Below are 14,181 nucleotides of genomic sequence, written 5' to 3'. Positions count from 1 at the left end.
TCAGGGGTTTATAAACCCTAGAGGCCATTTTCGTATCAATTTCAATGTGGAAGGTTACTCTTAACACGTCGTACTGACTTACTCCTTGATGCCCACAAATTTATCATTAATGTTACAATTTTTTAACAAGGGGATGAAGATGACACTGCCTGGCAGTCTACCATGTTTACACCCTGATCAAAATTTCACAGAATGCAAATTAGGAAAAAAGATAAGATTTTATTGCAATGAAGATTATAGATTACAGATTTTAATAAAAATTCAAAAAAAATTAAATCTTTTACTATCTAAGATAAATAATGAAATCTTGATATGAGAAAATTGGCAGTTGTACAGTTTGAGATTAAATGTGTGATAGCAGGTGTTGCACCCATTTGGTCACTCCTGATGTCCCTGATTTCTCACACCTCCTCTTTCCTTTAACACCCTAGCCCGATTGTTGTGTAGGCAGTTAAACAGCACATCAGGTAGTTCCTGTCATATTGTGTACACTGATGAATATCAGTGTCAGGCTGTGCTTATTTAGTACGAATTTGAAGAAGTATGGTATTATTTCATTTGGTCAGTGATGTTATTTGTTACCTGTTTTTTTTTTAGCACATCACCTGTGGATGGGTTATTGGTTGGTATGTTTAGTATTTGGATAAACAAAGTTGGTGAGGGTGTGATAACGAAGCAAGCTGTAACGCCATAAGCCGTCACTAGATGGCATTGTTGAAGCGTGGTTGGTTTGCCTAGGGATTAAAAAGCAGGATGGATGTGTGCTCTGCACAGCAACATGTGCTCCTGGGCAACATGTTCTCCCAGCATTTGTTCCTCCTCCTCTGTCTCTCATCTTTTTATCTTTCTCTTTTCAACCCCTCAGTCCCTGTCCCTGTGTGTGTGTGTGTGTGTGTGTGTGTGTGTGTGTGTGTGTGTGTGTGTGTGTGTGTGTGTGTGTGTGTGTGTGTGTGTTTGTGTGTGTGTGTGTATGAGAGAGAGAGTGAGTGATGACTCAGAGTGAAGCATTTGACGCTCTCCAAAAGAAAGATGATGAAAACCAGGGTGAAAGCCCAACATTCATTAAATTCAGACCTGAAATGACAAACACTCAGACCACAGCGGATGATGCCACACATGTTAACAGGATTGCCCTGCTGCTGTGTAGAAACACTAGGAAGTGGCACTTGACAAGGGTGGAAATGTTAGTGTTTTACACTGAATATGTAGCCTTTCAGTTCCAAGATGTTCTTGCAAACCAGCAGGCCCCCCTGCTGTCTTAGTCTAAAAGACATTTGTCCATGATCACTGAATATAATTCTGCTATGGATTTTTGTACTGTTGTGTTAGCACATTCCCTTGCTTATATTGATTATTTTTTACCATTATAATTTTTAATTGGATGTTTCCTTATCTCCACAATTGCATACAGTGTTGATATGCTTAGATAGTTAATCTGTGGCATGTTCAGACTTCATCACACATTATTTCTGTGATTTGAAGGCATCTCATCCCTCCACACTCAACTAACCTGTGGTTACGGCAGTCTGTCAATTCAGATCACTTCAGCTGCTTTGAGAGTTTGCTTTCTAGCAGCAGATGGACATGTTGGTTCAGCTCGATTCAGCCGATCCCATAATAATCTCTTGATATTTTTTTTTTCACTTGACCCAAGATGACAACGTATGTCTAAAATAAGAACCACGAATCTGCTGTTTTTCAGCAGATGATTGCACATAATTGCACAGATTACCAGGAAATGCAAATGGGACTGTAGCTATACAACAATCCGATGATCATCCTTTAACGTTATGTCTTCATTTAATGTTTATTGGTATAGTACAGACGCATGCACACACTCAGAATATTAACTGAAAAAACACCACAGAAATAATAATCAGCATTTTTACGGAAGCACTAAGATTTAAGTCAGCCTGGCATTTTACATGTGCACATGTGTACACACATTTAACATATTTATTTTTGCTTTGTCTGCCAGTGTTCTCTTTTTTTCTTGACCCACCTGTGAGAAAGGACTGAATCTATAATAGCAGGCAGTGGCTCGGGCAGCTAGCACATGGCAGCATTAGGTCAGAGAGCTCAGAAAAGAGAAACACGGTCAGGGATGGGCTGTAGGAGCTAAAAGGCAGAGAGAAGAGACTTGGAGCGTGGTGGTATAGTAATAGATTCAGATGTCTGACTCCGACTGCCAGCCAGCTAGATAGTCGACTCTGCTTGTTAGCCAAAGACAGAGGGGTGGAAGAGGGGAAGGGAGGGATAGGAGGATGGGTGTAAAAATCCAGAGGAGAGGGAGAGAGGAGAAAAAGATGGATCTATGAAAAAGAAAAAATGAATTGAAACAGCAGAGAGAGAGAGATTTACATTGAAACTGAGTGGGTGAGCTCCACAGCCACGGCTTTTGAGTCTGCTAGTGTGACATAAGTGTGAAGGTGCACATATGCACACTCACAGATATAAACCCTGAATTTCTTTCTCAAAGACACTGACAATGTGAAATAAAACAGCAGTTCAGACACACATTCACACACGGATAAACCACTTGTTATCAGCTAGTGTAATCACAGGCTTGACATCTTTTCTGCATGTTAAAGCAGCTAAGCCCTTTGTGCATGCTCGCACTCACTCACACACATACGCACACATGTACAGTGCTCCCCCATCTTCTCAAGCGATGGTAATTGCTGACGAGCAGAGCATTCACTCGCTGTGGAGATTTTGATCGGTGCAGAGCGATGGGTGTGTGTGGGGGGGGGGGTTTAAAGGACAAATGTGTAGGAGTTGAATACCTCTCCCATCAGAGAGCAGTTGTGATGTAATGAGACAGCTGGACAAGACTTAATATCCAGAGGAGAAGTAATGTTTCCTTGATGCTCATAGATGGGGCTAATGGTTTATGTTGGAACAATCAAAGTATGGGTCAAAGATTTATGATCTCAGATCTCTCATTTTCGACGCAAATTGAGAGTCTGTTTAAGTTGCATTCATTGCTGTTGAAAATAAAGGCAGTAGGTGTCGGTGTTTCTGCTTGCTGTATATAATATTGTATTGGTTCATCTCACTGAAACAGTGCATTCACAAATGTGCTCCGGATTCTTCCTGAAAATTTTTTTATTGGAAAGTTGGTAGTGAGATTTATTCTCAGTTTAAGATTTCAAGCAAAATTCAAACTGTGTTCAGACCTGTTGATTAAAGAAAGTCAGGTGCAGCCAGGTGGAACTGTACAGGTGCTCGCAATGAGAAAGCTTTCTTGACATGTTCCTGTTGGTGAGTTTAAACAGATAGGCATAATCAGAATCCAGTGTGACCAAACTGTTCCTGTCTGTAGTCGATAAGATTTCTCCAGGGCACAGAGAGCGTTTTGAAACTGATGAGTGGAGAAGTTGGGTCCCTGGACTTAAGAAGTAAAACTTTGCAGATCGTCACTATTTCCAGCTAAATGTGAAGAAATTGGAGCAAATGAGTGGAGAAGACAGAAAATGCCTGTTGTTATTGTTGCTCCCCTCTCTTTCTCTCTCTCTCTCTCTCTCTCTCTCTCTCTCTCTCTCTCTCTCTCTCTAACTACTACCTTTTTTTCTCTAATTTTCCCCATCTTTAATTCTCTTCTCAACAGAACCTATTCCTCTTATTCAGATGACACCTCTCTTTCTCCATCATCTCTATCTCTCTATCCTCCCCTTAGTGTCTGTCTTCTTCTCTATCTATCCCTGTGACAGTCTGTGGTGGGAAAGCAGCCTGATGATGAAGTGTTAATTCATTTAACCTCCCCCAGCTATGTGAGGAGAACACACATTTAATTAGCAAACAGCTAGACTAACCAATTCATGCCTCTGGTGTTTCTACTGTACTGTGTGTGCACACTTAAGTGTGAGTTTATGTGTGTTGTAGTGGGTACATGCAGGTGTGTGCATTACCCACAGGTGTTATTGTGATGATTCATGCATATGTATTTGAAGTGTTTTCTTTATTGAGGCTGTGCATTTTGAGTCTATGTGTGAATAAACCTGTAACATTAATTTTTCCCGACATTCGATTTCTACTTAGATTTTTTTTTAGATATAAAAATGACAGTTACATGTCATCCAGGGTTGTGCATACACCATTTGACACCTGTCAACTGACACCTATAGCACCATATGCTAGAAGAAATGGTATGGTAGCCTGGATGTTCAGGGAGCAAATTTAATAAATAAATGCTTTTCTGGAGAGTTGGTGCAAGATGATGCAGGGAAATAGGACAGTGGCATATGACACATGGATGCACACCCACCTGTGATGATGTGCACTGGCAGTGCCAGTGTGTAGGCTTATGTAGAAAACAGTGGGTGCAAATGTTACTTCACGCATGTCCAGTGTGTGTTGCCCTTTATTAGGTATTTCTTCTTTTGTCTGTATGTATGTGAGAGAGAGAGCAGGCAATGCTGCATGTTGAGATGTGGGACAATTAAGAAAAAGATGATATAAATATGAACACAAGTTTGCCTCTGAGATATAAACGATATGCTAGTTATAAGGAACAACAGTGTAATTAATGAAGGGTCCCACTGTATTATATATATTCTGTACATTATCAAAGTTTTTAAAAATGATAGAGTAACATATTGAATTATTAAATGCCATTGCAGGTGTGTGTATATATGTGTGTATGCACCTTGCTGTGAATCATTCAGTTTGCTTCTGAGGGCAAATCCACACAAACACTCAGGAGTCTCAGCCAAGCATCAGCATCGACCAAACAAGAGCTGGGGTGAAAGCACTCAGCTGTACCAGTGGCATTTATTACTGGCACACATGATGAATGTGCTTACCTTACTTATTCCCATAGAGATATGGAGGACAGGAAGAAAGCTGTCACTGAATTAGCTCCTATTTTCTCCTCTCTGTCTGGATTTCTGTCTTTCTCTGTTTCTCTCCATTTCTTTCTCCCTAATTAAAAAGCCAAATCAGGAGTTTGACTGCACAAACTGTGTCTGCCAGTGACATTCTCCAGCCTAATCCTCATTTTAGCCCTCTCTCCTCATCTCTGTCTTTCTCTCTCCTCTCCTGACTCCAAGTAGAAAACCACACCAAAATCTTTTCTCCCCAAATACATAGATTTATTCAAATTTACTATTTGCATAACTCAGTATTTACATAATTGATTTCCAAGGAAGCATTTCTCACTATGTGAGGTGGTGTTGTAGACCAAAAGGTCCCATCCTGTCACATACACGCACACACACGCACATGGGCACGCACACACACACACACACACAGTCTTAATGGCGAATTCTCTGCCTCTGTTTTTGTGCTTCACTCCCACACAGACACACACACACACACACACACACACACACACACACACACACACAGTCTTGCCAGACCATTGAGGTTTCAAGTTTAAATCAAGCATGAAGCGTTGCCAAGCTGGTGCATCTGGTGACCCTCATGGTACAACCACAGCAAACATAGTTCTGCTAAGCATAGATAATCAAATTTATTGCGATCCATAAAATCAGCGTGTTTATCTACAAAGGACATCAGTAAATTCACCATGTTGGTAAAGTATTTCCCCTGTTTACCTGTAACAAAGTTTTGTGGATGATATTCTTGACGCTTGATTATAAGTAGTTGGTTCAGCCGTGTTGGAAATCAAAAGTGTTTATAGTTGTTCTGAACAGCCACACTCAGTGGAGTAAGAAGACGGCCTTCAGAGAGAGGGCGGAGATGTGATATTGTTTGAATATGGGGGTAAGGGCACATATTTTCAGACTATCTTTCCTGGAAGGCAATTATATTGCTGCACTGAGTTGTTCACATGAAAAGTGGCAGAAATTATTTTGTCAAGAATGAAAAAAGGGAGCTTGAGAGAGAAGTGGGTGTGAATATGAAATTGCCTGTTTTGCAAAGTTATAGAAACTGTTGGTCACTGTTGGGGAGGAGGGGATTTAGAGGCAGGGAAGAGCAGCTCCTTGCTGTATATCTTAGACAATGATGTGAGATAAATGGAGGGTCATTTTTGGTGGGTAGGTGGTGATTATTATTGGCATGATTGATGATAGTACTCTGCTGGGTCCACTATACGTGGTTAGATAAGTTTCACTCATAATTTTATTGGAAGTGTTGAGTGAGAGATAGGTGCTGTTGCTATGGTTACCTACAGTTTGATATATCCGCACAGTTTTTTAGAGATATGCCTAAACTATCGACCTGAACTACATTGAAGGTGTCCTGTTATGTGATTTTTATAGACACCTACAACTCAGTTACTCTGTGATCTCATATATTTTCACTGAGGGGTCATAATTAACTTGATTGATAATACATGTAGGAGCTTTATTGTCGAAGTAATCTTGGTGAATGTATGAGCCTTAGTCTGTTTGGAACATTTCCCTGGCCATAGCTAGCCATAGGTAGCTCAGTTGATCCAGACTCTTAATGTTCAGACTGAGGTTGCTGACTGCTGGTCACTCGGGAGCACGAAAACAATGAGTGGATGTACCTGAAATGCCATTGTCCGCTATGGCTCATGGACTGCACCAAACTACTTGGGTGTGTATTTGTCTGCATCTGCATCACAACAAGTCCCTGCACCTCTCTTCCAAAGTCTATCATCTATGGAAATGGGACCTCCACACTCCTTTGAACACGCTGTGGGAGGCCACACACACACACACATGCACAGTCAGACTGAGGCACGCATTCAGTATAGGGCCGACCACTGAAGAGCAGGAAGGTTAAACAGATGGCATCGGCTGTATCCGTTTCATAGATTACTCAACACACACACACACACACACACATACACACACACTGTAGCAAGTGGCTTTGTGAATTCACCTCATTTAACTGAATGGTGTCTTTATGAGGCATGGCGACATTAGAGCCACCCACTGCTCTAATCTATCCCTTTCTGTTTTGTGTCTAAAGCTGGACTGGGAGCACTTGGTTTGAGTGGGCAAGGCTAGACAAACCCAAATGCGGTGTCTTGTGTGTCTGTGTTATAATGCTTTAACATAATGTTATTTGATTTGGATAGATGTAACATATTGTAGTCTAGAATATGCTGTCATGTAACATTTTATGGCTGCATCCAAGACTCATACATTTATGGGTTTATAAATCATTATATGAGAAACACATAGTAAGCTGCTAGTCCTCAGGCCTGACTGTCCAAGTCCCGCTAAGAGCCGCTGTAAAATAGGCAATAAAAGCACACCTGTATAACATAACTGCCTTTTAAATATTAATGTGCAAGCTAAAAATGAACACTTATAACAGTAGTAAAACTCCCCTTTGAAATAAGCATACTTAATTATTATTGGTTTAAAACATTAGTGTGTGGTTTTTATTGTCTACTGAAGATGTACTTAAAAGAGATTAGAAAACAAAATTCATTTGTTGTTGGGTTTTATGCAAAGATGCAGTCTGTGGTATAGAATCAGTTGGTCACTGAATGCATATTTGGACACACTGGATGCATCATGAGACCAAACGAGACTAAAATTATATTCCATACAACACTCAACATTTGGCAAATGAGGTTTTTGTAACTAACAAGCAGTCCTCAGCCTAATATGTGCAACTTGTACATAATGGTGTCGATTACTCTGTGACTGACTGTACTAACCTTGTGCCCTCCTTGTTCCCTTTTGCAATTATTTCTTTTACTGTTATCTCTGCTTACACTCTAATTTTTGCCTCATTCCCAGCTGTTTAATTCATTTTTACTTCACCTACTTTTTTTTCTCCTCATCATACCCGTCTTTGATCCTCCATCTCTCTGTCTCCATCACCATCTCTTCTTGTGCCCTCCATATGCCTTCTACTGTCTTGCTAACCACTGTCCCCTCGCTCTCTCCCAGCCAGCAGATTTGGATGTCTGGGTAAGCAACATTACCATTGCTGGTTTCTCCTGTTTTTTAAGCTTTTTGTTGTTGTTATTCTTCCTCTCTACCTCTTCCTTTCTCTCTCTCACTCTCTCGCTTCTCTATTCAAATGTCATGTTTTCATTGTGCATTAAAGCGAGGCCGTGAGTGTGCAGCCGCCACCATTCCACACAACAACACTTTGGGAGGTATTCAGCTAGAAAATTACACATCATCTCTGCTGCTGGCAGAGGTGATTTTACACACACACAAACAGAGCATTTAGGAAGTATTCAGACCCCTTCGTTTTTTTCACATTTTGTTATGTTGCAGCGTTATGCATAAGTCGTTTTAATTCATTTTCCCCTCATCGGTCTCCACTCAATTCCCCATAATTAAAAAGCGAAAACAGAATTTTAGACTTATTTGCAAATTTAATAGAAAGGAAAAACTGAAATATCACATTGACATAAGTATTCAGACCCTTTCCTCAGTACTTAGTTGAAGCACCTTTGGCAGTGATTCAAGCCTCCAGAATTCTTGGGTATGGCGCCACAAGCTTTGCACACCTGCATTTGGAGATTTTCTGCCATTCTTCTCTGCAGATCCTCTCAGGCTCTGTCAGTGGACAGCCATTTTCAGGTCTCTCCAAACATGTTCAAATGGGTTCAAATCAGGGCTCTGCCTGGGCCACTCGAGGACATTCACGGAGTTGTGCCTAAGCCGCTCCTGTATTGTCTTGGCTAAGTGGGGAACCTTCAGCCCAGTCTGAGCCTCCTGACTGCTCTGGACCAGGTTTTCATTCAGGATATTTCTGTACTGTACTTTCCCTCAAGTCTTACCAGTCTCACTGTCCCTGCCACAGAAAAACACCCCCACGACCATGCTTCATTATTGGATGTATTCGGCAGGTGATGCATGGTGCCTGGTTTCCTCCAGACATGATGCTTAGAAATGAGGCCAAACAGACTTCATTAGACAAGATCTTGTCTCTTGTTTCTCACAGTCTGAGAGTCCTTTAGGAGCTTTCATGTCTCCTTCACTGAGGAGAAGCTTCCATCAGGCCACTCTGCCATAAAGCCCAGATTGATTGTGTGCTGCACTGATGGTTGTCCTTCTGGAAGTTTCTCCCATCTTCACACAGGATCTCTGGATGGTCACTCTCAGCCAGAGTGATCACTGGTCATTTCTCTTACCAAGGCTCTTCTACCGCAATTACTGAGTTTGGTCAGGTGATTAGCTCAAGGAAGAGTCCTGGTTGTTCCACACTTCTTCCATGTTTTTCTAGCCTTTTCCAGATCTGCTTCTTGACAGACAGTTCTTCCCATCTCATGGCTTGGTTTTTGCTCTGATATGCACTGTCAGCTGTGAGACCTTATATAGAGTCCTTATAAGGTATAAGGACTCCAACCAACGTGTCAAAACTGATCAAGAGAAATGGGAGAAACCTGAGCTGAATTTCATAGCAAAGTGTCTGAATACTTATGTCAATGTGATATTTCAGTTTTTAGTATAAGACTGAAACATGAATATGAGAATAATTTCTGGATGCACCGTACTCACTGTTCTTCAACATCAAACAGCTGCTGTTTAGAGGAAAAAGTGCAGTAAGCACAGTATAGGGATTTGCAGATGTGCTCTTTGGGGATGCATGTGCCTTTTAAATTAGGATAAGATTATATTGGATTACAAGACATGTAATGTCAGTGTGTATGTGTGTGTGTGTGTGTGTGTGTGTGTGTGTGTACACCTGTATCTACAATATCATCTGAGAGCACAGAAGATCAGTGGATCAGCCAGAGAAGATGCTGTTGCCCCATCAGATCTATATCACATCTACTAATGCACAACTTGGGTACAGCAATCAGTCATTATTACACCATGACACAATTTGGGTGTGTCTGTGTGTGCAACTGGTTGTACATACATGCACACCATACATATTACATATATCAGCGCTATATAAATCTATGCCCCAATGCTGACTTGTGCTGCCTCACAGCATCATTTTGTTCATACACCATATCATATTCGTACTGCTGTAGTACAGCTTCCCTCATTACCCTTATTGGTTAGAAACAGTGTGTGTTCATAAGTGCCCTACCACATATTTTAATTCCCAGACACACAATTGTAAACCTATACAGCTCAAATATGTGCATTTTAGAGAGACTTTCACCAGTCTGTGTGCATATTATCTATCCTTTTATGCATTTCAGCCATTATATGTTATTCAGATTGTGTAGCTGTTCAGTGTTGAGGTCCTTCTTTATCTACTGCACACTCTCCACACCATGACCAAACCTCTAACAGATGCATGCAAACACTAACCAAGCCGCAAGTTTTTTAGAGTATCAGTTTAATCCAGCTCACTGCCACTCATTTCGCTTCTAGTAGGTTCATATGTGCCAATTTTGATATAATTTAAATAAATAAAAATATTTGATATTGTGTTTTCATATAAAGACACTGCACCATATCTTTATTGCCAAATAAATGATTCTTTGATTGTCCATGCTAGAAATGTCTGATTATTGCTTTCATGTTCCAACAGTAAATCTTCACTGTAATATTGTGATTGGATTATCTAAATGAGATGGATTAGTAATGCACAGTGAGTGAAAATATAGAGCTGATGGCATGGTGAAGGATCACAGTACTGTAGTGTGCTTGCCATTCAGCTGCACTGATGCTGAAAGCAATTGGTGTTGTCTTAAATTTGGATTGAACACGTCTCTTTTGACTGTCTCTTTCTTATTTTCTTTTTTCCCATAGGTCCTCGTTATGCTTTATTACAGTTAATATTTATCACTTGGAATCCCTTTTCATTCCTTTTTATGAAACTGTGTAATATTGCTGCCACACTGTGAACTCCATACTGTTAAAACAGAGTGGCTCCGTCATGAAAGTCATGTTGTATCGTCTGGTGAATATTTTTTTCAAAGTGAATCTTTTATTTAAAATCCCTAGTGCATGTGCATTTCTAACTTCAAGCTGAACTGGCAACTTGTTTTCACAGTATATCTTTTTGACATCTGCCTCCTATCTTCTTCTGCTTGCATGATGCTACGCCATGGCCCAAACTATGGGTCTGCCTACAGCCAATCTGCCATCTTGCTGCCTGTCCAAGCTTGGCTCAACGGGCATATTAAAATATTTCACCTCATCACAATGCCAGCATCACCATGTCTGCCCCTGCCGCCGCTGTGCCAGTCACATGCCACCTCAGTAGTTTTGTAAGTTCTGTTGCAGTAGATAGGCCCCTATTAAATAGCTATTCTTTTGTGTTTTACTTTGAGGTGTAGATGTGATGTCCTTTTCATGTACAGTGTCATAGATTTCCATCAAGCATCATGCATAAAAAAACTTGCAAATTGACACTAAAACCTCACATTTCGGGAGGTATAATAATTTTTACCATGGTTTCCCAAATTGTTTGTGCTGTTCATCAGTTGATATAGGGAAATGTTTCATGTTTTGTCTGCTGCAGAAAAGAAGTATCACTTATGTAATTTAGTTAGTAGTGCATCAGCTGATACAGTTGCTTAGTTACATGCTTACATCATTATTGCACAGTAGCGGAAACTGTTCAAGTAATCTCTATGAAGTTCTGATTTGTAGTTTTGAGTGTGTTGTCAAGTATAGTGATTTGACATCTTTTTTTTTTTCATTTGTCATTTTCCTTTTTTAATGTTTTTTTTATGGAATATGACTGATGCTTTCAATTATATTTCATATCATAGGTGAGATATGTGTTCTTAGTTTTGTCTTTGAGGTGATATTTTTCAGTTTATCAGAAACCACAGTTATAGTCATGTTTTCTGCATCTGTTGGGCAGTGAAAGATTGCCTACTTTCTTCTCTTCTCAACATTTATCTCTGGCAGGTTTCCCCTGTGCGCAGAATACTTTATCCCATTACCTTTAGCATTATTTTACCCACTTAGTAACTAAGTCAACAAAATCTTTAATTATTACATGGATCATGAATTGATTTCCTGCTCTTCCTTATTTTCCAGGAAGTAGAAGTTGAGTATTTATACAGGCCTGCACAGGTCATGTTAGTGTAGTAAAGGTGTCAGTATAAAGGACCTCTACAGCTTATTATTACTACTTCTTCATATTCTGCCTTTTTTAGAAAATTGATTTTTTTTTTTTACCTTTTTTTCTTTTTCTTCTTCTCCTCCTTCAGGCCAAACAACTGGAGAACAAAGAGAAAGAACTGGCCAGCATCTCCAGCTTCTATAAAGAGCAACTAGAAATACTGGAGAAAAAGGTAAGGAATGTTTCTCCATCTTATAAACATTCATACCATCAAAAGGAGTGGAGCTCATCTGAAAGGCTTCACATATAAACATGCATCCTTAAATGCTTGCATTAATTACATTCCAAGATGTTCAATTAAAAAGAAAAAAAAAAAAAAAAAAAAAGGTTTTGAAAAGCGAGACCATACTGTATGAAATCATAGATGAACTGACATTAGTTTATGGAAATCAGTTTGACTGTGCATCTTTATTTTCATCTTTTTCTTTGGAGTTTTTTTGTGTGGAGGTTTAGAGAGCGAGACACTAGCACTTAAAAATTTTGACATGTAAAACTGGAGACCTCACTAATGAGATAAAAACATCTTGTAGGCTTTCACTGAAAAGAAGTCTTCACACATCAGGAACAGCAAAACAAGTCTTAAGGTGACATATTACTCAGTCTCCTTGGAGAGTAAAATCTTGTTGAGACACAAGACACTCTTCCCTATCTTGGAAATGTCAAACCCACATACCGCTGTCTAAATGTAAATGTAAATGAATTGAAAGTTTCAGCAGACAGATGAGAGTCACGACTTGCTGTTGATGGACCAGCACTCAAGAGAGTTTTCACAGCGCGGTCTCTCAGAGAGCCTCAGTTGCCTAATCAAATGTACTGTGCTTTTCTCATCACTATGTCCTTTTGCTAGCAACTCAGCTTTTCAAAAAATAGAAAAAAGAATAAGAGCAGTTTGTTGGGGGCTTTTAAGAAATTATGACCTGTGTTCCTTTCTTCTGAGCACTAATGCACGGTTGATATTTTGCACCCTTTAAAAGCCGCCAGCACAGTTTGATAAATGTTGCTTGCTTTTTAATGAGTAAACTTATATTTGTTAAAAGATTTGTGAGAAGCAAGGTTGGTACTGGTGTATGATTGTGGGGCAGGAAAAACTGCTTTAAGCTCTTAATTATTGACAATGGCTAAATGAAAGGACAAGAGGCAGGAGAGTGAAATTACAGGGTACAAGATAAGAAAATGAAGGAATGAAACTGTAAGGAAAACATCGATTACAAGCACACTGAAACTTTATGAACAAAGAATGCTGAATGTGGAGGACATACAATGCAAATATTTAGATTTCTTTTTTAACAATACCATGATGAAGAGGTGAAAAGGCACAGGTACATACACAAATGCTTTCACGCCACCTTCCCCACCCACTCCCTTTTCCTCACACCCACAACTGTCCCTCCAATATTTAGTAGACACTCTTTGGGACTTGACTCCCCCAGCTCCCCTCTCCCCGTCTCTCCCTCCCTTCAGCAGGGCCCATCAGGCAGACTGAGGACCTTATCTAGTCCCTGGCACTCGCCTCCTTTAGGCCTCTGAGAAAACCTTTTACATAGCCAAGTTAAATGGAAGAGCCCCTTGCACACCATACAGCAAGCGGCACACGCTGCAATGCTTGACGGAAGAGACTGATTGGCAGAAGAGCGGGGGATGCTCTATCTTTCTTCGCTTTCCGCTGCAGTCCCTTTTTCTATCACTTTTTTTCACCCCTCACTTGCTCGCAGCTGACCTGCATGTGGATGAGGGAGTGAGAAAGAGGGGGACTGAGAGCAAGAGATAAAGAGGCTATATGGACTGAGCATTAAACAGACTAGTCTATCCTGAGCCAGCGTCCATCTCCCTTCTTCTCTTCCTTCATTTTCCCATCTAGCACTTCATTCATCCAGGCCTCCTTTCATGCATCTCTGCTTTTCCCTGCTTATCTTTCTTTCTTTCAATCTCTTATACCTGTGGCAAATTCCAGGCAGGTTGAAATAAATGGCCACTTAAAAGTTGAATTGTGACTGACACAGGTCATAACCATAAATGTAAAACACAAATTCAAACAGTAATATGTCTCACTTTTCACATAAATAACGATCCAAGCATGAGAAGAAAGCTCTATTGGGGCCTCCCTCTCCATCTATCCCATATTGTATCAGATCCTTTTGTATTATTGCAAAGCAGAGATTTTAAGGTGATAAATGCAATTGTCAAAGTGTGAGTACCAGTCTGTGCTTTTATTCTATAGATAATCTCAGAGGCCAG

At 40.2% G+C, this 14,181-nt stretch overlaps 1 protein-coding gene across 4 annotated transcripts in view; it reads left to right on the top strand.

Annotated features, from left to right (window-relative positions):
• Positions 1-14,181, top strand: part of LOC139630539 (MICOS complex subunit mic25a-like) — a 51,302-nt gene that overhangs the window by 8,614 nt on the left and 28,507 nt on the right. For 2 of the 4 annotated variants that reach the window (XM_071494096.1, XM_071494098.1), the window contains 2 exons: positions 7,842-7,862; positions 12,035-12,118. In XM_071494096.1, coding sequence (XP_071350197.1) covers positions 7,842-7,862; positions 12,035-12,118 — 105 coding nt within the window. The remainder of the gene's footprint in view (positions 1-7,841; positions 7,863-12,034; positions 12,119-14,181) is intronic. The other 2 variants (XM_071494097.1, XM_071494099.1) reach the window with 1 other exon arrangement.

Source organism: Trachinotus anak, unplaced genomic scaffold, assembly GCF_046630095.1.
Source record: "Trachinotus anak isolate AG129_WGS33_773 ecotype Australia unplaced genomic scaffold, CSIRO_AGI_Tana_v1 ptg000013l, whole genome shotgun sequence".
NCBI lineage: Eukaryota > Metazoa > Chordata > Actinopteri > Carangiformes > Carangidae > Trachinotus > Trachinotus anak.
This window is presented reverse-complemented; position numbering and strand designations above follow the sequence as displayed.